Source organism: Phaethon aethereus, assembly GCF_964289735.1.
Source record: "Phaethon aethereus genome assembly, chromosome: 6".
NCBI lineage: Eukaryota > Metazoa > Chordata > Aves > Phaethontiformes > Phaethontidae > Phaethon > Phaethon aethereus.
The window spans coordinates 27,461,992-27,488,277 of NC_138580.1; the positions used below are offsets into that span (position 1 = coordinate 27,461,992).

Consider the following 26,286-nt stretch of genomic DNA (forward strand, 5'->3'; position numbering starts at 1 on the left):
TATTTTTCCTATTCCATAACAAATAACCTACTGCAGAGATAAAAGCATGACCTTGCTGTGTTTCCAACGCACTTTTCCAACTTGTTACATTTTACCATCTTAATTTCTCCGTATGTCAGCTACTAAGGTGTAAAACTGAACTAAAACAATTCCATACTTAGCAGGAATATTGTGACAAGTAAACGTTTGTGTGCACTGAGATAGTACACGGGAAATTGTCTGTAGTGCAGATTTTCAGAAGGATGCAGCAAGTAAACAGAAGGCAACTCACCAAACAATAGAAAACAAAATAAAGATTAAAGTGCTATAATGACTGCTGTAAAAGTATTTTCCATAAGATACATTGAATGAAACCAGGGGACTGAGGGGAAAAAAACCTCCATTTGAACTCTGACTTTGCATAGAGTCAAACAGCGAGTGGGCTTTGTACAAGCAACCTTAATACTAACATTACCAAATCTGAGATCTTGATTTTTTTCAAACTTTGTATTGCTCTTCTAAAATATTTGGGAGTAAATAGTCTTTGTAGGCCTTACATGAAACACACACTTCTGATATCCTGAATCACTTACCTAGAACAACATAGTTTATTACCTTTGTTTAAGACTTGTTTTAATTTTAAAAACAGCATTTTCGAGGGGGTCTACTTATCTTTTTCCAGAAAGTCTCACTGTCAGACATATGGAACACTGAAAATTCCAGCATGCAAACTCAACATTTTAGGAAAATTGGTAAACATAAAGACACATGAAATATAACTGTCCTGCAGCAACAACTGAGCTGCACCATTTATTCCCCCAGACCAATACAAATGTGCTAAATGTTTGCTTTCCAAGTATTTTTAAACAAATAACATTTTGGATTAAACCATTAGTTTTGCTAAGAATATCACAAATCCTGCTATGCTAATGTTATGCATATGCATCACAAATAAATTACAAACAATAGCCAACTTGTCCTGCACAAATAAAGTAAAACAAAGGCCTGTTAAAATACTTTTTATTCCCCTTACTAGCTTTCATAGAATGACCTTTAGTCATAAGCCAGGTAAGGCTTGGCTTGTCTTTTCTTTTCACACTATTATTTCAGCCAGATTTTTATTTGCTTTTACGTCTTTCTCTTACGCTGTATTTGTCAAATTCTTGCTCAGATACACATCAAAATTTTTGAAAATTAAAATAATACATTCTTACTAGGCCGCACTACACTTTTCAGAAACAGTATTTGATTCTAGCTGTTCTACTGGAATACGTTTTCAGATACAGCTTGGAGAATCATATAAACCGTAGGAATACTAAATAATACAAAAGCATCATCCTCAAGTTTTAAATTGTAGAGGAAATATTGTACTAGCTAGTAGGATTAGGACAGCCAATTTTTACTAAAGTTGAAAAGGGATTTCAACTGAACTTGAAAAGGCATAAGTGCCCCTAGGCATATTCTGTAATTTTCATCTTCTATTTTTACATAAGATAAGATCATCACAAATGCCATAAAATTTTATAAAACAATTCAGATAAAGAAAATTTAAGTCATGAGCTACATTTATAAAATATTTCTAGTAGTGGTACAACCAAGTTTACTTTAAAAATAAAGTATATATTGGATTAGACACTTTTTTAAACTTCAAAAACCAACTGGTTTGTTAGTATCATATTGGATATTGCTAGCTGTTTCAGGACATTAACTGTCCTCTCACATTACTTAGAAAGATATTGGGTACCATCTGTTCTTGCAAGAGATTTAAGTGTACATCTATTAGATATCATGCTATTTATTTAATTCAGTACCCACTTCCCATTGTTGTATCTTCTGAAAAAAAAGTCAATTTAATTACAAGGAATAAAGATAATCTCTTCTACCAGGCTGCCCTGTCATCATGAGAGCAGAGAGGGAACCTGTATAAAGTAGGTTACAGGCATATAGGAAGAGTAAAACTAACAGCACTTAACATTTAACAAAGATCTAACAAAAAAAGAATATATGGCACCTAAAAAAAAAAAAATACTATAAGCCAAGGGCTTGTCTAAATCAATCTCAGCACATCTGTCTGATGTAGAGCGTAAACAGGATTAGAGTTGGATTTATCTGCTTGACGCTAATTGTACTCACAGTTTCTGCACATGTCCACTTTTTTTTTTTCCAAATACAGCGTGAAAAAAAAGCCTGCCTGGATATATGAATTTCTAGGAAGTTTTATGCCCCTATTTATCCTCTCACTGATTTAAAGCAATGAGACTATCCTACATAAATGAGACTATCCTACATTTTTCTATTTATGATAGTCCAATCTCTTATTTAATAAAAAATTAAGTCTAAATACACCAGACTGAGCTAAATCAAAGGGTGAGGGACTAAGTCACTCAAATACTGTATAGCTGTAAATAGCGAACCAAATTTTAATTAGTTAAGAGTGTTAAACTAGGCTTTAAACAAATAGATTATCTCATGTTTACAGCAAAATTATGAAAACATACACAAAGAAAAAAGCAGTACTACTGAAAAACAGAACAGTTTGTAAAGAGAAGTGTGTTGTTAAAATATAAACACCAACACTTCAACAACAAAGCATTTATTGGACTGTTTTCCTATAATAAAGGACCAATGTCTAGAAGTGGTATTTGAGAACTTAATTTCTATAATAAATTTCTGGAGTACATGGGAAATGCTAGAAAAAAATACATGAGACATGGATGTATACTTCAAGTATGCGAATTGGACATGAAGGAAAATGTATTATACTCCCTTGGTCATAAATTCTTCTTATGACCATTGGCAAGACACCTAGCCCCACTTAACTACATTTAATAGATAAATCTCTTACACATTTTAGTCCTTCTGTCCCATTACCCTCTCAAGTTTACTTCATTAATAGCTGACTGCTATAGCTGAGTGCACTGTAACATAATAGAAATAATTAGAAATAAAAATCATCAAGACTATACCAAAGAAAATGCAGTGATCAACAGTAGTTATTATAGAACTCATTACAGATCATCTTAACTGTATGAACACTATTTTCAAATAAACATTCTGGATATACAATAAAATATAACTGTATTAATATAAAATCAAAAAGAAAATAAACAGAATTAAAAATTAAATTAGTTTTGACAGTATGTCTACAAATTAGGCTTACGATTATTTAAAATACCGTATTTTATCGTATTTTATCATATGATAAATGTCTAATACATATAAAACAGCAACTATTAACTCATTAACTATTAAGTCCATTTTTCCTTTACTTTGGTCTGCAAAGCACAATAAGTAACTTGCAACTAATTCATAAAACCTCTGTAGAGTTTTCAGCTACAGCTTTGATTAAGAAGGACTGGCAATGAGAAACATAAAGAAGCGAGTATGATCATTCTTGCCAGAACAGCTGAGAATCACTGTATAGCTCACCATGCTATTTAATATTAATTTAAAGGTTCTAAACATGAGTCAGATAAGCTATTTTCAGAACACCTGAATTTTCAAGTTTTTTTTAATTTCAAAAATACGGGTCATGCAACACCTTTGCCAAATTTAATGCTATGCCTCTTACTCTCTTCCACAAGAAGATAAAGCAAAATTGCACCTTCTACTTGCCAAGAGTATCAAACTAAGCTGAGAAGAAGAAGGTACAGCAAGGGCCAGGTTGAGGAGGGGCTGTTTTTTCTTTAAAGATTACCTTTACATTACTCTAGTCCTTTCAAATTGTATTGTAAGAGAATCATAAAACCACCAAGGCCCTAGCATAGAAAACCATTTCTCAGACTGCGTGTAATGACCTCCTCAGAACAGCAAGTTGTTCCGGAAGTACTACAAAGTACTGAAGAGATGCATCTCAGTTCCTCCAGAGCTGGAGAGTAAAAGCAGGCTGTAACTACTAACTTCATCTTTTAATGGCAGCTATTCACTTGCAGCAACAGCTGTATTCCTTCAGGGCAGAAAATTTGTCTTGAAAACATCTGATACATCATACAACCAGTTTTCATCCTCCTTCTCTAGAGAATCTAAGGGTGAAGTGATGTGTTTCGCCAAGCCAACACAATGCCTTGCTGCTAATGCCCCTTTCGGTACAGGCACCTACCCTCACTCACCTGCCACAACTGTGCAGTCCAGCCCTCTTCCTTATGCCTGGCACTTGGCAAAACCAAGCAGAGTCAATTCAACTCCCTAAAGTAACATAGCTTGTCCGCTTTTATTATTATTATTTTCTTGCCAGCTGAGTCTTCTGACAAGTTGTTTAATATAATCAGTTCAACACAAAACATACAAAACTAGAGATGCTTCAAAATGGTAAGAAAATACACAGCAGGAAAGAAGGAAGGACTGGGACTGTCTCCTTTCATGAGCTGGAAGTCAACATGGCTTGAGACAATCTGCTATGCATTTTCACTTCAAATTTCTAACTCCCCAAAGATCACACACACACACAGATCAACAAGACTCAGCAAGAACCGAGGAAGATGCTTAAAACCGAGGTTTCTCTTAATTTTTTAGAACTCTATTTCCAACTTGTTAATTCAAAAAAATCATAAGTATCAGAAAAAAACTCCACTTTATAAATGTCTAAAGGCACATTAAGTTAGTTTTGCTAGATAAGAAGTTACACACTATTTTAATATAGAAGTAAAAGGCATTATTCACTATTCCGGTTTAGAGAAGTCATCTTATTTTAAACTACTATCATAAATAGCTATCTCTAAATATAAGATTATGAAGAATAATTGATAGACTAAAAAAATTATATTCGTGAACAAATCTGTACTTCAGGCTCCAATTTTTCAACTCAAGCCCAGCCAAAAAAACCCCACAACAAAAACAAAAATGCAGTAGTTTCCAATGCAAATCCCAGACCATGGGATAAAGGTTTACATTAGATAACAGAAATTACATTATTTTATTTCTCTGTTTAGTAATTCTTAAAAATAATACCTTTAACAAAGAAGACTAAATGTGATCAATACAACACTATAAAACTGGCTTTAACAGTGTCATGCACATCTCAATACATTTTACAAAAAGTGAAAAGTTTTTTCATTCTTTGCTCGGGGTATTCCTTGACAATTTTGCTACATCCATAGCATGGGTAAACACATCTAAAACTGCAACCTCCTACCTTGCATCCTCCTCTATTGTCTCCTTCCATGTTTCAAACTGCTTTTTCCTCTAAGACCCCTTGACCAGTTGATACCAATCCCTGTCCTCCACCGTATCTTTTAAAAACTAACTCTCATTCTTCTGAACATCCTTACCAAAGATGGCTGTTGCAGCTACATCCTCCTGTGCTCAGCATCATATCATCACAGCAACTGCAGGAAGAGCAGCTTCAGGGGACATTTGGTGTAGTCCTTGAAGTCCTGAGTTGGACTATACTCAGGGACTTAAAATGTGCTTAAGTTTCACTACACCTTTAAAAGATGGCAATAGGCAAACTTCTGACAACAAACAACACTGCCAAACTGCCCAGTTCTGGCTGAACCAAAATGAAAGATGATGCTGGCAACTAGCAGAGCAAACATGGGAACAGTTCAATTAATCTCATACCATAAGCGCAGAATTTAGTACAGTTCAGAGGTTGTCTTTGCTGGAGCTGACCCCCCTGGAGAAAAGCCAGATCTGGGGACTTTGCCTCTGAACATGACCAGATCTCAGGAGTGACACTTGCACCCAGCATCCTGGGTCTCCATGATGCCCAGCAGGCCATGGACAAGGCCCTTCTTGTAATGAGGCTCATTAGACATCTATTCATCTAGCTTTCATTAGTGTCTTGTTCCATCTCTGTTTTAGAGCAGTGAAGCACCTTGCTTATTAATTGCAGGCTAATGGCAGAACTTCGTCAGAAAAACATACTGAAACTGGTAATTTGAAAAGATGACAAATAGCTGCTTGAATAAGTATCTCCATGGAAAAGTGTGATTAAAGCTTTGCACAAGGCCTAACACTGTTCCAGACAAGACGCTTCACCTTAAAGAAGAGTCTCCGCTTCATTCTCCAACAAAGAATTTGAGGGAGATAAAAAAATTAAAAATATCTCCCTTGACAAGAAGATCTCTGGGAATAATTCTATACAGAACAACAATGCTAGCTGAAAGGAAGCAAGGCAGACAGCGAGTAATTCTGAACCTGAAGCATTTGAGAGGATGCATACAGCAAAGACTTTGCTTTTTAGTAGTTACATTTTCTCATTAACACCACACCAAGAAAGAGGTCACTGAAAATAAATTTACTATAGAAAGCTCTACATTTTATGTTGAGTAGGGCCCACTTAGTGCCTAATTTTGTAATATGATTGGAAAAATAGCAGCAAACCTTTTATTAAGTGCCTGAAACTTCAGGGCTTTTCATGTAATAAGCAAAAGGAGTTATGTAACAACTTCAGAGTAACAGCAGGGTAACAAACATCAATGATTTCCAGCATTTTGTAAAACCTCTGCAAACACAAACATCAGATTAAATGACTAGTCTTACAAAGACCAACAGTACAACCATCATATAATGGCATTAATTTCGAGATATATTTCTGAAATAAGAAGACTGGGATCTAAAGGCTTACATGATTTAATACAATGGGCAAGCAGAGCTGAAAGATACTAAAGAATCCCAAAAGAGGAAACATGAGCTTCATTTTACATTCCTTCGAAAAAATCTCACACATACACACTGTTTTGTACCTACTACTAATTTATGTCATAATCATGGCAATTACTTCTGTCATTTCAGAAAATAAGGAGAAGTGGAGAATCAAAATAGCCTCTTATGGCCCCATGACATCACTGAGTTTGTTTAACTACAAGTTAATAATTAGTTCTACTTGGGTTCTTACTGGCACAAGATTTGCTTCAGCCTCAAATACAGATTTACAAACCATCCATACTGCTAAATACCAGTGTCCCACTTTCAGGGAACTCAACATGCCTCAAATATCGGAATTTTGGTCTTTTCTGGAAAAGGTTTTCAAGCAAACATTTTCTTCAAGAAAGAAGAACAGACACATGCCATTTTAAACACAGGACAATTTCCTTCCATAAGCTATTGGTAATTCATGTCTATTAGCAATTCATGCTTTTAGGTGTTGAAGCATAGCTATCAGCCACTAGATAAGCTCATCCATGAACTTCTCCTTGATCGACAGCTACATATTTGGTTTTATCCTCGTTGATCTTTGATCTTTTTTATTTTTTTTTTTTAGGAGCTTTCTTCATAAACTCAGCCATCCTTTTTATCATTCTATCTGCACCTTCTACACTAGCCCAAGGGTAAGAGATGCCAACAGCATCACCAGGGTCCTCTGACAAGCATAAAACCCTTCCCTTGCCCCAATGCTCTTCAGCTCGGTTGCTGCACAGGAATAGGAAGAATGTAAGCTACACCACTTTGCCTGCAGGTATGAATAAATCCCATTTTGTTCATGTACACCACACTTCCAACAGACTTAAAAGAAAAGCAAAAAAAACCCAACAGAGTTTTGTTAGATTATCTTTATAACATACATGTTTTTTTCCCTTTCCTCTTAGGGGAACTGTTCATGTTTCCCTAACACTGTAAAATATTTCAGCATATTAAAAATATACTTTATACTACATGATACATATAGTAGAAAAATTACTTATAACACAATGCAAAATTTAAGCTATGCTTAGTCAATTGCACCCAAATAGCCCTTCATATAAAGAGAAAGCTTACAAAATGTAGTACTCCAGAAGCTTTCCGGTATTACAGTCATTGCTATTATATAGAATTGACTACATTTGCAGTGATGCATAATCCCCTGACTAAGGAAATTACATTCTCAGACTTTCATCAATTGTAAAATTTTGTTTGTAGCTTAACGCTATGACAAAGCTCTTACAGAAGATTTGATACCAATATGATGTGACACAACTGAACCAAACCTTCATTTCACTCACAGTAAGAAATCACAGGATTAAGTAACACTGTGCAGTCTTTTAGAAAAGTTTATTGCTTCCAGATGGATGCAAGTTTCCTTTCAGCACTGATTGTATCTGCTGTACACAGGGTGCCAATGTTACTATAAATATAGACAAAAGCAGTTATAAAGATAAATTATGAAAATATTGACATAAACAGGCTCATACAACACTGCCACTCTCCACAACATAAGGGCAACTACATTAGAGTGATGTGCACATCGCAAATGTTCAATATAAAAACATGTACACTCTTTTTAGAAATTACAGCCTGTATATGAACATGCACAAATTTACAAGGTATCCATAAAACGACTTCTAATTCAAACTGCATGCTCTTTGCCCCATGTTGTGTAGTGCCATGTGTTTCACTGCATGGTGCATACTACCAAGATGTCCACCTGTGCCCATGTATCTGCACAGCAAGCTAACTACATGCTTACTTCATTTAGCAGCAGAACTGTTGAATACACACTGCAATACGCTTACATTGAAATAAAACTAAAATTGTAAATAATAAATGTCTTTAAGCTAATATAAGTTTCAAATCATGTATGTAAGACACTGATAAAGTGTATCAGCAGCTCTACAAAATGTTTTCCAGAAAAAACTAATTCCAGGGAATATCTGATTAGACTGTAAGAAAATTATATATAATGCTATTTTGGAAATCAAGATACACTCAAAAATTATCAGGTAAAGCCATTAGTTTGAGTTGGTTTAATATTTTATGTTGTTGTACAGTTCAGGTATTATAAGAATAAGTGGTAATGAGTCATTTCAAACACATTATTTGAATTTTGAATGAGATTCTCAAAAATCAGAAGATCTCCATCTCAGTTTTGGTTTGTGTAACAGCCAGTGCATAAAGTAGAATATGTTAATGCATTTTAAAGAACATGCAGAATTCATAAAATTCTTTGTGAACAAAATCTTAGCATTAAGTACCATGAAGTTCAAAATTAAATATCAGCATAGAAATAACTTTCACTTTTACATCAAACTACATTAGTATACTAAGCTACACACAGAAACGTACTTATGTTCTGACAGGCATATCAACTGCTTCAAAACTGAACCACTAGTCAAAAAAAAAAAAAACCAACAAAAAGCCCACCCCAAAATTTTTCATGATGTATGCTTTTCATCCTTCATGCACGAATACCCTCAAACAAGCAGTCTCCTATTTATTTTAAGCAAATTCCTTGACATCTCCCATCTATTCCTCTTAATTCCAGTATAGTCACTGTAGCTACATACCACATTTACAGATCTATTCCTAATCCTAGTACTAAGAAATACTAAAATTAAACAGAAAGATTACTGATCAACATATCAAAAAACCCAACTTCAGATTAGCTTTCACTGTTGGAGAAACGCATGTCAGATGACAAAGATACAATCCAAACCTCTCATAATACATACGAATTTCTACTCCCCCAAACTTTTAAATGCGAGCATTACACCAAATGGACACATATGTACAGGGATTACCACTATGAGGTTGAAGTAAATAGCTTAGTTACAGATTCTAAGAATTTTACGCACAGCATAAAGATCCTGCATATGGTTGCATGATCAGAGAGAGATTCATATTCAAAGCACCCATACAGCAACTAACAGAGATGCATCTTCAGACTGTCTCCAACAAGCACTTGCACAGTACGTGCATTATTTTTACTATTCTACCTAAATTTTCCTCTATCACAATATTAAGCTTACCTTGCTCATTTAGAAGTAGATTGAACAAATCTGAGTTTCTACATATATGCAGCCACACCTTACAAATCAGTCAATATTCCTTGATTTAGCCTTAAAGTGAACCAGTGCAAGAAAATTATCATCACCTGTGTTCAAGAATTAATTACTATAGATACCTTGGCACACATCTTTAAGCTGTTGACAGAATTAATGGATGTTTTACACTGGGGGTTGTCTTCTACCCTGTGAGCATCAGAAATCATCTGAAAGAGATTTATGGAAAAATACCAGCTAAGCATATCAAAGTTGCACTTTTTCCTAATCTTAAGGCTGATGAAACTAATTACTCTTCTGGAATGGTTTGTAATGGTTTCAGACTCATCTCCTATACAAGTTTAGCTATTGTGTTTGGAATTAACTCCCCTTTTCCACAATAAAAATTTAAAAAAACCAAGACTATAGTAATTATAAACATATGTATGATCAATATTTTCAAGGCACTTACAGTTAAGAAATACAGGTTTCCTGTACAGTCTGCTACTGTATTGTAATTCTTAACAACATTTCATAAAATTAACCTCTTGATATTTTGTCAGAGAACACACATTCTTTAAACTGTATTGATCCACCAATAAGTACCTTGCAAATGGAAGGCTAGGCAAACTGAGGTGCAAATTTTACCAAGAAAACTTGCTTAGTAGTGCAAATACAGATGGAGTTACAGACTAGTGATGGGTGTCCTTTTACATAAAATACCATTTAAATATAATTTAACTGGTTTCTGGTACATAAGATCAGCAATACCAGGTCAGAGCAAAAGTCCATCTGTCCCAGTATCCTGTGTCAAACCATAGCCATAAGCAGATGCTAAGAGAAGAGAAGGAATAAAGCAAGCATTTACTCTATTTTCCACTAATACTTTTCCACTCCCCACCTGTTTTCATTTGGGACACCCTGAACTGACTGTGGTTTCTGCACATTTAACAGCAACCAAATGAGCCCTTCCATCCCCAGCTGAATCTTTTAGCATTAACAATATCCTTTGGCAGTAAGTTTCACAGTTCTCTTACTTGCTGCGTGATTATTCCTTCTGTTTGGAGCCTGGTTGCTCTTAGCCTTATTAGATGCACCGTATTTCTTATGTTCGAAGACACAAAGCCACCGCCATCTACTCTCTCCAGGCCCCATCTCAACTGCCTTCCTTTCAGACCCAAAAGTGCTGGCCAAGTCTGTCACTATCATCCAGCAGCCATTCCTTACCTTTAATTATTGTCACCCCCTGAACCTTCTCCAGTCCTACAAATTCTTTGCTGAGAACACCAGAACTGCACACAGTATTCAAGATGCGGTTAAATAACCATCGGTTTATAGAGCATACAAACATCTGTTTTAGTCTCTATTTCTGCCCTAATGATCCTTCACATAATAATTCTAACAACTGTTTAAGTGACAGATGACATTTTCCACATAATAAACCTAAGATCATATACATTAGGAATGGTCTACCTACAGCTCCTGGTCTTGATCCCACACTGATGGCATTCAAATAAGAGATCAATACATTACACTGTACTTAATTATATCAACTCCTGGACTCACTGTCCCATTGCCTAATGAAATCTGTAAAACAGACACATCTCTGAAGTTGTGCTGTAGAACATAACTGAAAATCTCTAAATGCTTTTCTGCTTCTATTTTAACAGTCCCCAAACAAATTCAGCATTTCTGTTCTTCTGTATTTATGGGTTGACCCTGGCTGGATACCAGGTGTCCACCAAAGCCCCTCTATCACTGGCCTCCTCAGTTGGACAGGGGAGAGAAAATATAACAAAAGGCTCATGGGTCGAGGTAAGGACACTGAGAGATCATTCAGCTATTACCATCACGGGCAAAACAGACTCAATTTGGGGAAAATTAATTTAATTTATTGCCAATCAAATCAAAGTAGGATAATGAGAACTAAAAGTAAATCTTAAAACACCTTCCCTCTCACCCCTCCCTTCTTCCTGGGCTCAACTTCACTCCCAAGTTCTTAGGGTGACAGGGAATGGGGGTTGTGGTCAGTTCATCACACGTCTCTGCCACTCCTTCCACCTCAAGGGGAGGACTTCTCACACTCTTCCCCTGCTCCAGTGTGGGGTCCCTCCCACAGGAGACAGTCCTCCATGAACCTTTCCAATGTGAGTCCTTCGCACAGGCTAAAGTTCTTCACAAACTGCTCCAGCCTCGGTCCCTTGCACAGGGTGCGATCCTTCAGGAACAGACTGCTCCAGTGTGGGTCCCCCGCAGGGTCACAAGTCCTGCCAGCAAACTTGCTCCAGCGTGGGCCCCTCTCTCCATGGGGCAACAGGTCCTGCCAGGAGCCTGCTCCAGTGTGGGCTTCCCATGGGGTCACAGCTTCCTTTGGGCATCCCCTTGCTCCGTCGTCGAGTCCTCCCCAGGCTGCAAGTGGATATCTGCTCCACTGTGGAGCTTCATGGGCTACAGGGACACAGGCTGCCTCACCATGGTCTCTACCACGGGCTCCAGGGGAATCTCTGCTCTGGTGCCTGGAGCACCTCCTCCCCCTCCTTCTTCACTGACCTTGGTGTCTGCAGAGCTGTTCCTCACATTCTCACTCCTCTCTCCAGCTGCAGTTACGCAGTTTCCACACACACCCTTCTTAAATATGTTACCACAGAGGCACTACCACCTGGCATTGGCTCTACCAGACATTAGGGAAGCTTCTAGCAGCTTCTCACAGAAGCCACCCCTGTAGCACCCCTGTAGCCTCCCCGCTACCAAAACCTTGCCACACAAAACCAGTATCATGCCATTTTTTCTCTTGCATATTTCTTCCAGACGTCATTGTTAATACACCAAAGGCACTATGAACTTTTCAGGCAGCCTTCACTCCATGAATTAAACAAAGAAAACAAACACTAGAAACATAAAACAGAGAGAAACATATTTAAGAACAGCTTTCTTTTTACTCTAAGTTCATTTTATAGTCTGCTCCTGCATACAAACTAATATTGCTAAACTTGCAAATGTAAAACGCAGTAGCTGCTTTAAGCAAGAAAAACAAGCATATATGTATAAATTACACTGTAAGTTCAGTACTACATTTCTGTGTGTACATTCCACAAATTGTTTCCATAAAACAAGTGAGACCTAGGGACAAAATTTCAAAAACACCACCTGCTCATTTCCATCATATTTTAAATAACTAAACAAATGTAACTGAAAAAAAAAAAAAGAATAAAAAAGGCCTTTTTAGTTCATTTTTGTTTGTACCACAGTAAAAAACAAAACCAATCAAAACTACAAACACTTATCAGGTACTCTTTTCTCCTAAGCATTGTTTTCCAAAGTAACCTTAGTTATTACTACTCCTCCACCACAAAAGTTCTATGGAACAGAAAAGGATCTGGAGGGTATTCTTAGTTTAATCACCGCCTTGTTTAATGAGTGTGTTGCAGTCAGGTGACCAACAATCATTACATTTCACATGAAATATTCAGAAGCATTCTTCTTCCTTTAATAAAAATAATACCAAGTTTAAAACAGACATCTATATACAATCTTCTCCCAATTATTGTAACATCAATATATTTAGGTTTACCCTGGAATGTGTCAATTGCAGAATTGACTAAATGAAACTACAAATCTCTTCAAAGTTTGACGTCAACATGAGTTACCACCATCTATAGCCATCTAACTGTTAGTGTATTATTCACTGGTGTTATGATAATTTTGATCCCTAACTAATTGCCTCACCCCTAGTTACACTATGTAGATGTGACAAAGCAGGCCTTTGGGAAGTCCAAACCCATCCAACAGTGACAAACAGCGCACCAGGGAGAAGACCTGAACGGGAGCAATCTCATTTTGAACCATCTTCAGAACAGTCAACAGATCAGCCATGCAAAGATGTGCTGTTTTCACACAGAAAGCCAGCAAGTTATCTTGAAATTTTTCCTATTTACATTTAGCAATTTATTTACAAGAATCTTGACCGAAGTTAGAATAACATAGGCTTTTTTTAAAAAGCCATTTTCCTACAACATTATTTTTAAGTAAGAATACTTATTCTATTTCTACTATACTGTACTAAAATAATACAGAAAATATAAATACATAGATGATTTTTAAACATCTGTCAAACAGGGGGTTTTAATAGAACGATGAGCATTTAACTACTCAAACTCAAAACAGTATCTACAAAACAGCATTATATTCGATTGTAAGTATTTATTGCTGTTACCCATAACTTGATCATTTGTATGTCAAATTTTATTTTTCCAAGACTGTCTGCACTGTGTAAAGATCTGTTTCCAGGATACATATCATTGTGCAGTACATAACATCTGTTGCTTTGCATTTTCTGAGCTTCGCAAAGCATACTTTCCTATATGCACTTGCGTGTATGGACTGACAGAAGAGATAGATTGCCCCAGTTCAAATAAACCAACAACTACAGCAACTACTCCATACTGAAAAGCATCTAAGTAACTACCATCTTACACAGCCCAAACAGACAAAAGCCAGGAAATTCAGAGTTCAGCACTGAATTTTGTTCATGAACTGACCATTTGTTTAAAATTGCAACACAGAGGCAAGAAACCACCACATGCTATATTAGAGAACTGTAAGGTAAACCAAGCTACTGTACATTTTTTTGTCAGAGGTTTAATATATTCCTAAGTCTACAACTCAATAAGCAGCCAGGGAGAAAGGAAGTTGCACCAGATCTTAAGCATAAGAAGTAAAATTTTCTTTCATCAAATCCCTTACAGAAAGGCTATCATACATCAAAGCTCACATGAAACTTCAGGCCTACAATTTTTTTTTTTAAACACCTTTTAGCTTTTTTTTTTTTTTTTTAAAAACAAACATATGTATTTGTTACCACTGACAGACCATGCGAGAAAACAGCAGCTTCCATACTACTATTAAGGAAAACTAATTGTTCCTTGTAACATAAAGCAAATGGTGGACCTGGAAAATAATTTTTAATTATTATACAAGTTATCCTGGGATCATCTGAATAATTTGTGATCTGCTCTGGTTTTTGAGCTCTAATTTTACAAAAATCATGCATTGTGGCTTACAATCATTCTACATGCCCTGGCTTACAATCGTACTACAAAACCTCCAAATTAAGTGTGGCTTGACATATTTTCTTGGTTTTGCAGCTTAAGGGCTTATATATTTATAGCATCAATCTCAAAGTTGCCAAGAGCTATGTTGTCATTCATAGATATACATAAAGAGCGCGACATGAGTTCTGTGCTTTGTCTTTGTTTTCTTTAATCTCTAACATTCGTAAAATAATATTCAATATTTGGCATTTACAATAGACACTATTCTGAAGTATTTTACAATATTGAGCTAGGATGACAAATGCAAAACATAAAAAAAATTCTTTTAATCAAATACCCACCCATCAAAAAATAAACTGAGGATATTCTTCAGTCTTGAAAAGAAACAAATTAGGAAAATTTAGAGAAGGAATAAAATCAGAAGCACCCTCTCAATCTCCACATAAGCATTTTTAAACCCTCATTTATGAGCATGATAGAGATACAAATACAGCTCAAGGCTTCAAACAAATGTGCTCATCCCCAAGCACCAAACTCATTCCCAAAAGATAAGCTAAGCTAATACTATTCTACACCATAAACAAGCCACTCCTGATAACTGTACCCAAATAATGGGGATTTGGACGCTGTGTGAAGCACAGCTTGTTGGTTCTTCTCCAGATGAGAGCTGATAATATCGGTAATTCTAGTATCACAAAACTTCCAGGTTTGTAGGACATTTCTTGTCGCTCCACTGAACTTACGGGGGGGATATGACTCCATGAGGAAACACAACAGGAAAACAGTTACCTTGAGACCTTACAGGGAGCAAGATGTTCTCATTCAATAGTGCATTTTTAATCTGCATACTTTGATAATAACAAAATACATGTTCATAAGGAAACTTAAGGTCAACCAAGAAAGCCACAAATGCATTTTAACAGAGTTAATGATTTTTTTTTTCCTTTAGCAGCACTTTCACTGAAAAATATGAAAAGTCAATTACTTTCAACGTCAAAATCACCTTTGGAATGAATACAGTTTAGAGTTAAAAAGGTGTAACTAGATGACAACACATATCAATAAATGAAGCTAAAGAAATACTGGAATGCATGCTTAAATACACATTTAACCTTTAAAACCATGAACAGCATTATGTGAAAGTAACTACTATCTCTATACAAACATATATCATATGTTGGAAACAAATAATTAGCCACTTTTCCAAATTACAAAAAAATCAACACCGTTTTTTCCTGCAGAGGATCACAGCAAAACAGTTTGACAGTAAAATCTGAAGTCCTACAAAAGGGATTTCTATGCTCAGACAAAGCATAGAAACAGGAAATACCAGTATCATCAAGTCTTCATGGTAACTAGATAAAATCCAGTTACCCAGATAATCTCTCTTTCACATGTAGATGTTATGATACGTCTTCGTAATTAATCCATGAGGAGTTTCCAAAACACTAAGAACCCATTTTTGGTTGCATTTACAGGGTCACGACTTCCCTGCCAGCTGCAGTGCCACATGCACTGAATTTCAGTTGTGCTTGCATTTTCACTTAGCTACACTTGAAGATGTGATCATAAACTGGTATCACTGTCCAAAGGACATTAGCGGCACTTCAACTAAAGAGGGAAGGGTTCCTAAACTGCAAGAAGAGAGTTCCAAAACTTCTTCCCCAGTGAAATAGTTCGAGAAATACCATCCTTACACTTAGTCTGCAGACACAAGTATTTTTGAGACCACCTAAACAGTTGCAAGGAGGAAGTTCTAGTCACTTATTTCAAGTTAGCAGTTAAGAAAAAAATTGTCATTAAATGGTATTTTAAAAGGTTAATTTATTAACTTTACAGTTGCACCCAACTTTGTAGTACCTCAGAGAATGGTGAAACACAATTAACTCAAAAAATTGACAGTTAATGTCTATAAGACAAGAATCAATTTAGAAAAGGATCTTAGTATAATGCAATTCTATAGGAGTCCCAGCAGTAAATGACAAAAGGTCAAATTTTGAAAGGAAACAGCAGATACCACCACAAAACTAGCAGATGTTCCTAAAGGATCATCTGTACAAAAACATAAGCATATGTGAGAGAAATCCAACACTATCACAAAATCAGTTGGTGTCTAACATAATAGCAGTTCCTTATGGCAATATGGTAATACATGTATCAGATACTCAGCACATTATGTTTTTTTATCTGCACATACGCTTACAACATAAGTCAGAAAAACCAGGACGACTGATTTCCTTGAAATGAAAACACTAGTTCCACAACCCACAAATGTTAAGGTACACAAAGGCTATTCAATTCTTCAGAGTTATGTTTTCAGATTTGCAGCCATTTAGGCTTTTTCATAAATTGTTTAAGAAGGATAAGCGTATTTTTAGAGTATTACATGTATTGAAGTAAAAACTCCCTTATAAAGGCAGTGCATAATATAGCAAGATATACTTAAATGAAACAGCAAACAAAAAAGGGCTCCTCCTATCCAATACCTACTTGTTTGGTTTTTCCACAGTTGCAACACCACCTATTATTTACCTGCTGCTCTTGTAATATACATAGTTAACAAATAAGATAGGAAAAGTGTTTATCTAAGTTTTGCTTATTTTGACTCCAAAAAGAGCAGAGGACAGACTTTCCTTCTTTATTTTTGTTTATATATTGTAACTGTTTTTACATAGCTAAAGATAGAAATGTTTTAATCTGAGCATGTATTTTGTCAAGATACAAAATAAGAAAATGCGAAAGAACATTATATTCTTAATTCTAATCCATTTAGTACCATGAACAGTTACAACATGGAGGCAAGCCTATATGGATTTACCATAGGAGATGACCCCGTTTTAGGTACCAGCTACATCTGTCTTGCTACTGGTGTGCCAACTGCCTGATGATGCATAATATGCCAAGCACCCAGCCAGCTACTGTCCCTTGCTCGCTGGGCAGGCAGAGGAGTTGAATAAAGCAGAGCATCACCTAATCTGTAATAGAATATGGCAAGGCATACTTATTACATAGTGCAACAGGAGAAATTAAGAAAAAACAAAAAAAACAAACACAAAAACAAACCCCATCACTTTTAGGCAAGTCTAAAACTTGCCATTTTATGGCTCACAAGAGCTTGAAGATAATACGAACCACAATATCACTAATAGAAATAGTTCTGCATTAAAAAGGCCATGAAGAAGAGTTACTACTTTGTGTGAAAGCTAAATAAATCCTGTTACTTCAAACTCACGTAGCATTACAATCCAGCTCACTAATACATGCGCAGCTTAACCTGATTGTGAACCCAAACACACACAAATACAATTTGCAAGACCTAACACAGAAATTTATTTTCTGGAACAAAGCTTTAAATAACTGGTCTCTCTCTTTGGAGGTGGAAAAGTACATCCAAAAGCCACTATTAGACGCTTGGGGTATGTTAATCCCTTTCAACATAAGCAGAGAGGTGCATAAACATGTGAAATACAAGAAAAACACCAGAACGCATGAAACAACGTAAATTGTTTCACAAACACATAGCCATGAACTGATCTGCTAATAAAGGATAAAAGACAGACAGCGAATCAAGACATTATGCCTAGAAGTCACCTGAAATAAAGAACAAATTTTAAGAGACCTTTAATTAGTATGCCATATTTCCTTAAATATTTCTGATTTTTCACAAAGTTGTAAATTAAAAAATTCCTCCATTTCATGCAGCATTTATTTAAAAGTCACTGATTTTATTGACTTCCTTGAAAAAGATTTAAGAGTGTCTTACAAGTTCAGATGTCATGTGATTGTTTAAAACTGCATGCTTTCTTCCACCAATTTACATCTTAAAGCCATATATTAATGTGATACACATACATCTCACTCTTAGTTATACTTCATATTATTTATTTTTATGTTTCTTCCTTAAAAAGTAGTTTTCCTATTTGGACAATAGATAAGCCACTTAAGAGAAATTATGCTCTCTACACGTCAGAAGTAGAATCAAAAGCTTTGAATTTCACTAATGTGGAACTTCAGTAATTCCTATTTTGTAACAGCCAGTTCCCATTTCCATTATTCCTGACTGACCGATAGACTGACAGATGTCTTACTTTAGAGATCCCAAACAGACTATTGGTATCTATTTCAGCCACATCTGTTCCTAAATAGCCTTGGCAGCAGGCCACTATGCACTCGGAATTAATTTTAAGTCCTTTATTGCTAACTCTTTCACTGTTGCAATACATCAGTGATTTTTTTCCTTATTGCTGCACTTGTATAGAAAATTTATAAATCTACATTTTAGAAGAATGTCAACAAGAACTATGGTATACTATATTTAAGAATAATATACTTAAACAACATATTGACCTTTTGTACTTCATTATGAAAATATATATTCAATAATACATTAATCTCTGGGTTACTCCAGAGATCTTACTTTCTTATTGGTCAATTAATTTAGAATATTATGTTCAATTACTTATACTTAAAAAAACAAGTTTTATCCAAATTATTATTATTACCCAAATATTCAGTCCAGCCTACACGCTGTCGGTCTGAGAGAACAACTTCATGTACCCTCCAGTCAAGTACACTACCACACAAGAAACTGCACTTACAAAGTTCTTCATAATGATCAAAAGCTTATGGATTTCACACACCAGTAAAACACTGAGTGAGCGCCAGTCTTGTTCCATTTCCGATCTGACAGAAATCTGCTGAAAAACTGCACTTGTTGTAAATCGGGAAATTCTGTGGCAATTTTTTAAAAGATGCTGAAGGCTTTAAAGAAATAGCAGGATTAAAGCTCCCATGCAACACCAAAAAACAAGCCATATTGGAAGAACAGCATAAAGACGACTGAATTGACACTATTTGTACTGAAACTGTTCTAAAATACAAATGATTCCCACATCCACTGCTGCTAATCCCCTACATTTCACTCTTAAACTTTAGCCACACCAAAAGATTTTTCACTCTGAGCATTTGTTCTTAAATGTAATTAATTATTTTTTTCCATCATTCAGTCATTCTTACTATCTTCTGGGAAGTCTAAAAATCACATGTAATATTCAAATCTGTATTTAAGATAGCGTTCTCTGCTATGGTTTTGAAGCAGCATTCAAAATGAGAGGCTCTACAGTTTGGGGATGCATTACTAATACAGAGAGAGAAGGGGTTTTTTGTTTTTTCTTAATTTCAGTGATTGTATTTATGGCATAGGAAAGCCACATAGGAAGAAGCTAGAGAAAAAAAATCTAGTAACTACTGACTGTGAGCTCTACTTCTCATTACAACGCCCACTGCATTGTTAAAAGCAAGCAACCAGCTATGGGCCAGAGGGTATCTGGCTCCGGTGAGAAGAGGCTCAGCCGAGCTGCACACATAGGCTGTAACTGCAGCATTTCAGAGGGGGCAGCTGAGCCATGCCTCGCACTGCTGACATTCCCGCTTGACACCTTTGCTCCCTCGGGCTCCACATCCAGTCACCTGCCCAGGCCTCACTTCTGCCCAAAGCTTTGTCATACTGGAGAACAAACAAAATTCATGATAGGTCACACTTATTTGAGAGGGGAGAAGAGGCTGCTGGGGAGCTTACTACGAGGTCTAGCAAAGGAACAACAAAGGAAGCCATCAAAAATCCTCAGTGAGCACTGGTAGCCAAAAACGTCTAGCAGACAGAAGCTGCAGAAATCAAAGTGAGAGTAAAGAAGGAAGCCTGCCTGATAATCATGCTGCCAAAAGCTCTGCAGAAACAGTGCAGTGGGGCAGAACTACGCATACGTGTACATGACATCATCAGGCCCAGGCACAGCAGATGTCACCTGCTTGGGAACTTTGAGTTCTATTTAGAAGCTGAAGAAGCCAAGGCTGCACGAGCTACCACATGTAAGAACATATGATGGGAATTGCAAAACTGTGGATGACATATGACAAACTTCAGCAAGATAGGAATACTTTTGGGGAACTACTGAGGAATGGGAGGCAAGAGGAGAAAGCAACCACCTGGCAGTTCTCTGACTTGACAGACTGCAGTCACTGCCATAGAAGAAAAGTCTTTTAGGAGAAGAGGAAGAATTACTACATACAAATCTGAGTAGGACACATTTCATTTAGCATCGCTGGCAACGTGCAAAGATCAGACCTGACCTTTTAAAGCCTACAGCAAACTACGTTATGAAGCTTTTGGTTGGAGAAAGTATGCTTAAGCCAAATCCCAGTGGAATAGACTTGTCCAGACAGCCATTGACCACCTCCTGTGCCTACGGACAGCTCGGCCCGAGCACTGCACTGCTGTACTTCTGTTACACTGAATGAGACTGTAACACAGACAGCTCCTTCCTTTCTAACCTGTACAGCACCAGTACAAGTCCCACACTTGCAACAACCCACGTAATTGCTACTGGGATCCAAGAATACAGGAGAGAAAACACATTCAAGCTCCCAGATCCATATTTGACCTCTGCAACTGCAGAGGTAAAACTGCCCAGAGCTACTGTATCCAAGGTGGAAGGAGAAACAGACAAGACTTTCATTGGATTCATCCTGGTGAGGGCAACAAGCCCTACACAGTGAAATTGTCAGCCCCTACTCAGCTCATCTGCAGACATAGGCAGGCAGCCGTAGAGCCACGCTGGCCCAAAGGAAGGAGTCACAAATACTCTTCTGAAGGCTGCTCAGGTAGACCGTTGTTTTTCCATCACAACGTGGCCAGAAGGATAGAAGGGTCTCAGAAACAAGCAAACAGTTTTCCTTTTAAAATTATTTAATTCTCAAAGAGAGCCTGGGAACAGACACAGATGACATAGTGGTGGCACCTATACCAACAGAGGAACTGAAAATCCCCTTATCTTCAATGTCAGTACTTGACATTTAAGAATTTGGAAATCCCATAGTAAAAACTCAGAGCCTACCACAGACTTCAGGAAAAACTCAGCAGCTGGAAGACACCACTGCCTTTTCCACTGAAGCTAGTAAAGAAGAGCTTCTCAGAAACCTAAATATTCAGCAGCTCAATACTACATAGTACAAAACCAGATTGTCAGAGACAAAGAAGTATCAGCATATATTTAATACATGTGCAGTAAAAGCCCAACTTGTCAGTGCTGCTTTCCATAAGATGCCTGAAGTTCTGCCATCTGCAATATGCCTGACTTTAAGCGCTGCGTACTTTATTACTTTGCAGGAATGAACACAGAAAGGCTCCCAATATATGTATGAATAATCTAGGGATGAAAAGATCTTATGCACAGTAGCAACTTGGGGGAGTGCATTTTTCCTAAAGAAAAAAAAACAAAACAAAAACAAAAAAAAACCAGAATATATTCCCATCCCTGGAAGCACGGAGCAATACATACCAAAATTCATTCTTCCTCTCTGTACCTTAAAATTCTTCACTGGTGACAATTAAAAGATAATCATGGACCCTAGTTCCTGATATATGACAATTCAAGCTACATTAAAGTAGCCAGAACATAAAGTCGTAATCAAATTAGAGCACTGCACACAGAACTAAATAATTAATAAATCACATTTCAGATCACATACACAGAGACCTGTAGTTAATACCAAAAGGAAGTAAGAGAGGCTACAGGCTTGCATAACAGAATTACTAAGGCACCCAGACTGGCTCCACAAGAGGATGAACCACATACACATTAGTGCAGCCACCATCAGAACTCAACGGTCCTGCTGAAAAGCAGAAATCTGAGCATTAACATGGTTACACCATTTGGAGCATAAGAGTCAACAGCTGTGCATGGGCACCCTATTAGTTTGATTTGAGTAGCTCTAGTATCCCAACATGGTTACATAAAATGAAGCACAACAACTTTAGCTGTGAGCATCTGAGTGTTTCTCTGCAGCAGTGGAATTGCAGGCTTCCACACCACTCTCAAACCTCTGCAGCATACAGACTACGTTGAAGAGGAACAGATTATGATAACATAGAAAAACTGGTATGTGAAAAAAACTTTGTTCCTCTGTATGCTGAGTTTATGGTTGTTGGATCCTACCCATATGAAGTCTTAAGTTCTGTCCAAAATAATACTAAAATAAACCTGGTATTTTAGGCCTGGATGAGCTAACTGTGCCATACCAGAAGGCAACTGTGCTGTCTGAAAACTCTGCATTGCTGAACACAATTTTGATTTCTCCTTCACATAAGCACTGGGAGGTCACTACAGTAAAGGAGCACATTTTAAGAGCGCGTATGTAGTTTTGAAAGTCAGTTTACATCTTCACAGTTTCTAGGAGGAAAAAAAGACCATTTGTATAAGCTTAAGGAGCATTCCATTTCTTCCAAAACTTTTGTGTATCATTTGTTTCACTTAATCAAATCGTTATAACAGCACTTTCTCACAGCGTGTTGCTTTATCGGAAAAGCATGGAGCAAGGACAACCTGCCACAGGAGCCCCATCACAAAACCATACCCGTCTATATGCACTCTAGTTTATGTACCTGCCAAAGAAAGTAAGCTGACGCAGCAGAAACAAAATTAAATCCTCTTACTGTTCTGCCTGGGGCTAGGAAGCCATAAAAGCACCACCTCTTACATTTCGTCCTTTTCGTATCACCCACCAAGAAGTAAAGGCTTTTGCCAAGAAGAGTTGGTTCAGATATATGACGCTCATTGCATTATGAGCTACTTTGTGGGGTTTTTTTAAGCATAACCTCGAAGGGAACAGACATGCCTGGCACCGCTAGCTTTAACTAGTTTACTGTAATCCCGTTTTAAGGCGACTCTCCACCGCCCTGCCCGGACAGGCCCCAGCCGCAGCTCGCCTTTCTCTCGCAGCGCCGCGGTAGGGCCGCCTCGCCCCCGATGGCTCCGCGGTGCCACCGCCCGCTCCCGGAGGCGGCCTAGGCCCGGCCCCGGCCCTCGCGCCCGGCGGTCACCCCCCACCCCGTCCCACCTGTGGGGCTCTCGGGCAGGATGGGGCTCCAGCGGAGCCGCCGGGCGCTCAGCACCACGTCGCAACTCCTCTTGCTGATCTCGAAGATGCCCCTGAGGAGCGGCTCCTCTCCCTCGTCGGCCGGCGGGGCCGCCGCCAGCGGGGCCACCCGCCACCGCCGCTCCTCAGGCGCCGCCGCTGAGGAGCGAGCGCGCGCGGCGCCAACGGCCACCGCCTGCGCGCGCCGCTCCCGCGGGGAGCGGCCGCCGGCCGCGCGCTCGGGCCAGGCCCGCCGCTGCGGGCGGAGGAAGGCGGCCGCGGAGCCCAGCATGGCGGCGGCACCGCCGCCCCGCGCGACCGGCCGCTCGCGGCGTCCCGGCTGCTGCCAAGGCAGCGCTCGCCCCGCCCCGCGGGCGGGGCCGCGGCGGCTCCGGGGCTGGCAAGGCGGGTGCCTGTCCCGGGCCGGGAGCCACGTCCCTTCGCCGGGAGGCGTGGGAGAGGAGCGGGTCCGGGCCGCGCTGAGCCCCTCCTGCGAGAGACGGTTGTCCCACCGCTGAGGGGGACTCCGCTGGGCCACCTGAAGCAGGGCCGCCCGCTGAGGCGTCCCCTGCTGCCCGGCCTGCCTTGGGTAGCGGAACAGACCCGCCGCCCCGAATTAGGTACCGCGCGGCTTCGGGTGACAGCGAGAACGCCCGAAAAGGCACTCCGGCTTCTGGCGGGTTCGTCCCCCCACGTTACTCTTACTTCCCCCAGGAGAACAACGAAGGGATTCTCTAGCTACAGAAATTCATTTGCTTTGTCAGAGTCCACTCTGTCTTCTGCTGTTCTGTTACCATTAGTAATACTACAGTTATTTACCTTTAGAAAATTATGACACAAAGTTGTAGTAGCCCTTTTGTATGAAACTGCTCAAGTCTTTCACCGGTTGTTCCTACGGGCGAGCCCTAAGATAAATACCACGTTGATGTTCATGCTGCAGAACAGAGTATGATCCTAAACCTCGGTGGAGGCATCACAATTACACGTACCCCACACAACGCAACCGAGGGACGCAGCGGCTCAGGATCCGACATGGGTGCGTACCACATTAGGCTCCGTCTCAAGAGGGCCAAGGCAGAAAATACATGCAGAAGGTTGCACGGTCATCCCTCACCCTCGACGCTTAAACGCAGAGGAGGGAAGCACACTTCTTTGCTCCCACGCTGTAAGAGATTGATTTTACCCTTCGGAGGTATGGCAGCTTTGCTCACAGGTGCTGTAAGGGTCACTGATGGCAATCACATTAGAGCTCCAGTAGCAACTCCACTTTATAAGGTGCACCTGAGCCTGCAAGCGCTTAACTCGAAGGAAAACAGCAAGGTTTGGTTTTTTTTTTTTAGTTCTGAGTTGTATAATGTCATGGTGGCTTACCAGCGCATGAAAAGGACCTTTTTAGGTGAGCAGTTTAGTAATTTTATCTTTAGTACTTGTGATGAGACAAACATACAACACCACTCTAAGAAATAAAGCAGTAAGTTAAAATCATTCCCTTTTGCAGTTTGATACAAATTACAGTTCAAATGGCACATGAAAATACTCAATGCTCTTCCTGTGATGTTTGTCTCTCTAGAGGAGAAATGCTGTTACAGGTAAGGAAGTCTGATTATCTGCAATGAAACCATCCAAGAGTCCCTGAGATGATACATGACTTCATTACTATTAAGCTGCCTTCCTTAATATTTCCATAAAGACTTGTACCAAGCTGCTAATTACATACATGAGAAGACAGTTTTAAGACATTTTAAAAGTTGCTATGGTACAGCTTTTTGATACTTATTTCCAACTTTGCCAAGTTTAAAGCATGCTCTGGGTATTTGTAAAATATGCAGCCTGTAAGTGCTTTTCAGTTTCCATCGAGCCATTGATACAGCTTTCACCAAAATGTAGCCCTCACCAATTTACCTTCCTGAATCATAGCATGACCATGTAAAGTTTCTGCTTGCTTAAAGCTGTTAGTGTCAGTAGTCTTATTGTGACTTTAATTGTGTCAATATTTTTTGTCCCTTAGATGATCTTTGTTGGGATACAAGTGTCTTGACTGCAGAGTAATCAGATAAAGTGTAAACAATTGAAATTATGTAAACTAAGGAAGTTTTGTGCAAAATACCTTTTTTTGCCTAAAGATAGCTGAGTGACAAGGCAGGAAAAACTGTGAGCCAAACAAACAAGCCTGCCTTACCAATTTATCATTCTGGTACAACAGTAGATGAACCAATTAAACTTGTGTCTGTTATTTGGCATCAGTGATCTTTAATGTGTTTGCATTGATGTCATTCAAAAGGAAAGATAAATCATTAACCAGAAAATAAAGCACAACATGAAACTGGATATAGTTGAGTCAATTTTGAGGCTGTATGCCCTTTATAATCCCCTGCAGTCATTTGTATTTGTTTCTAGGACCATTTATTAGCTTATCCCATCCATGTATATATTGTCACCAGATAATTTCTCAGAAGGTACAAGAAAGGACAAGCTGATAACTGTCTTAGAACCATAAAATATTATTTTGAGTACCATCAGTGGGAGACTGTTATAGTTCATCAGCAGTTCTCTGCAAGACATAGCTATTCTCTTTTTCTAACAATAAGTATGGGAAGTGTGCATTCTTACAGCATACTAGGAATAAAGAAAATTGCTAGAACTGAGTCTAGAGAACAGTTTTGTGC

General features: G+C 38.4%; 1 protein-coding gene across 1 annotated transcript in view; it reads right to left on the reverse strand.

The window, feature by feature from the left end:
- Positions 1 to 23,912, reverse strand: part of CERKL (CERK like autophagy regulator) — a gene marked incomplete at both ends in the record, with an annotated part of 58,080 nt that extends 34,168 nt beyond the window's left edge. The window contains one exon of the mRNA XM_082001278.1: positions 23,603 to 23,912. Within this exon, the coding sequence (XP_081857404.1) occupies positions 23,603 to 23,912 (310 nt within the window). The remainder of the gene's footprint in view (positions 1 to 23,602) is intronic.
- Between the last annotated feature and the right edge of the window lie 2,374 nt (positions 23,913 to 26,286).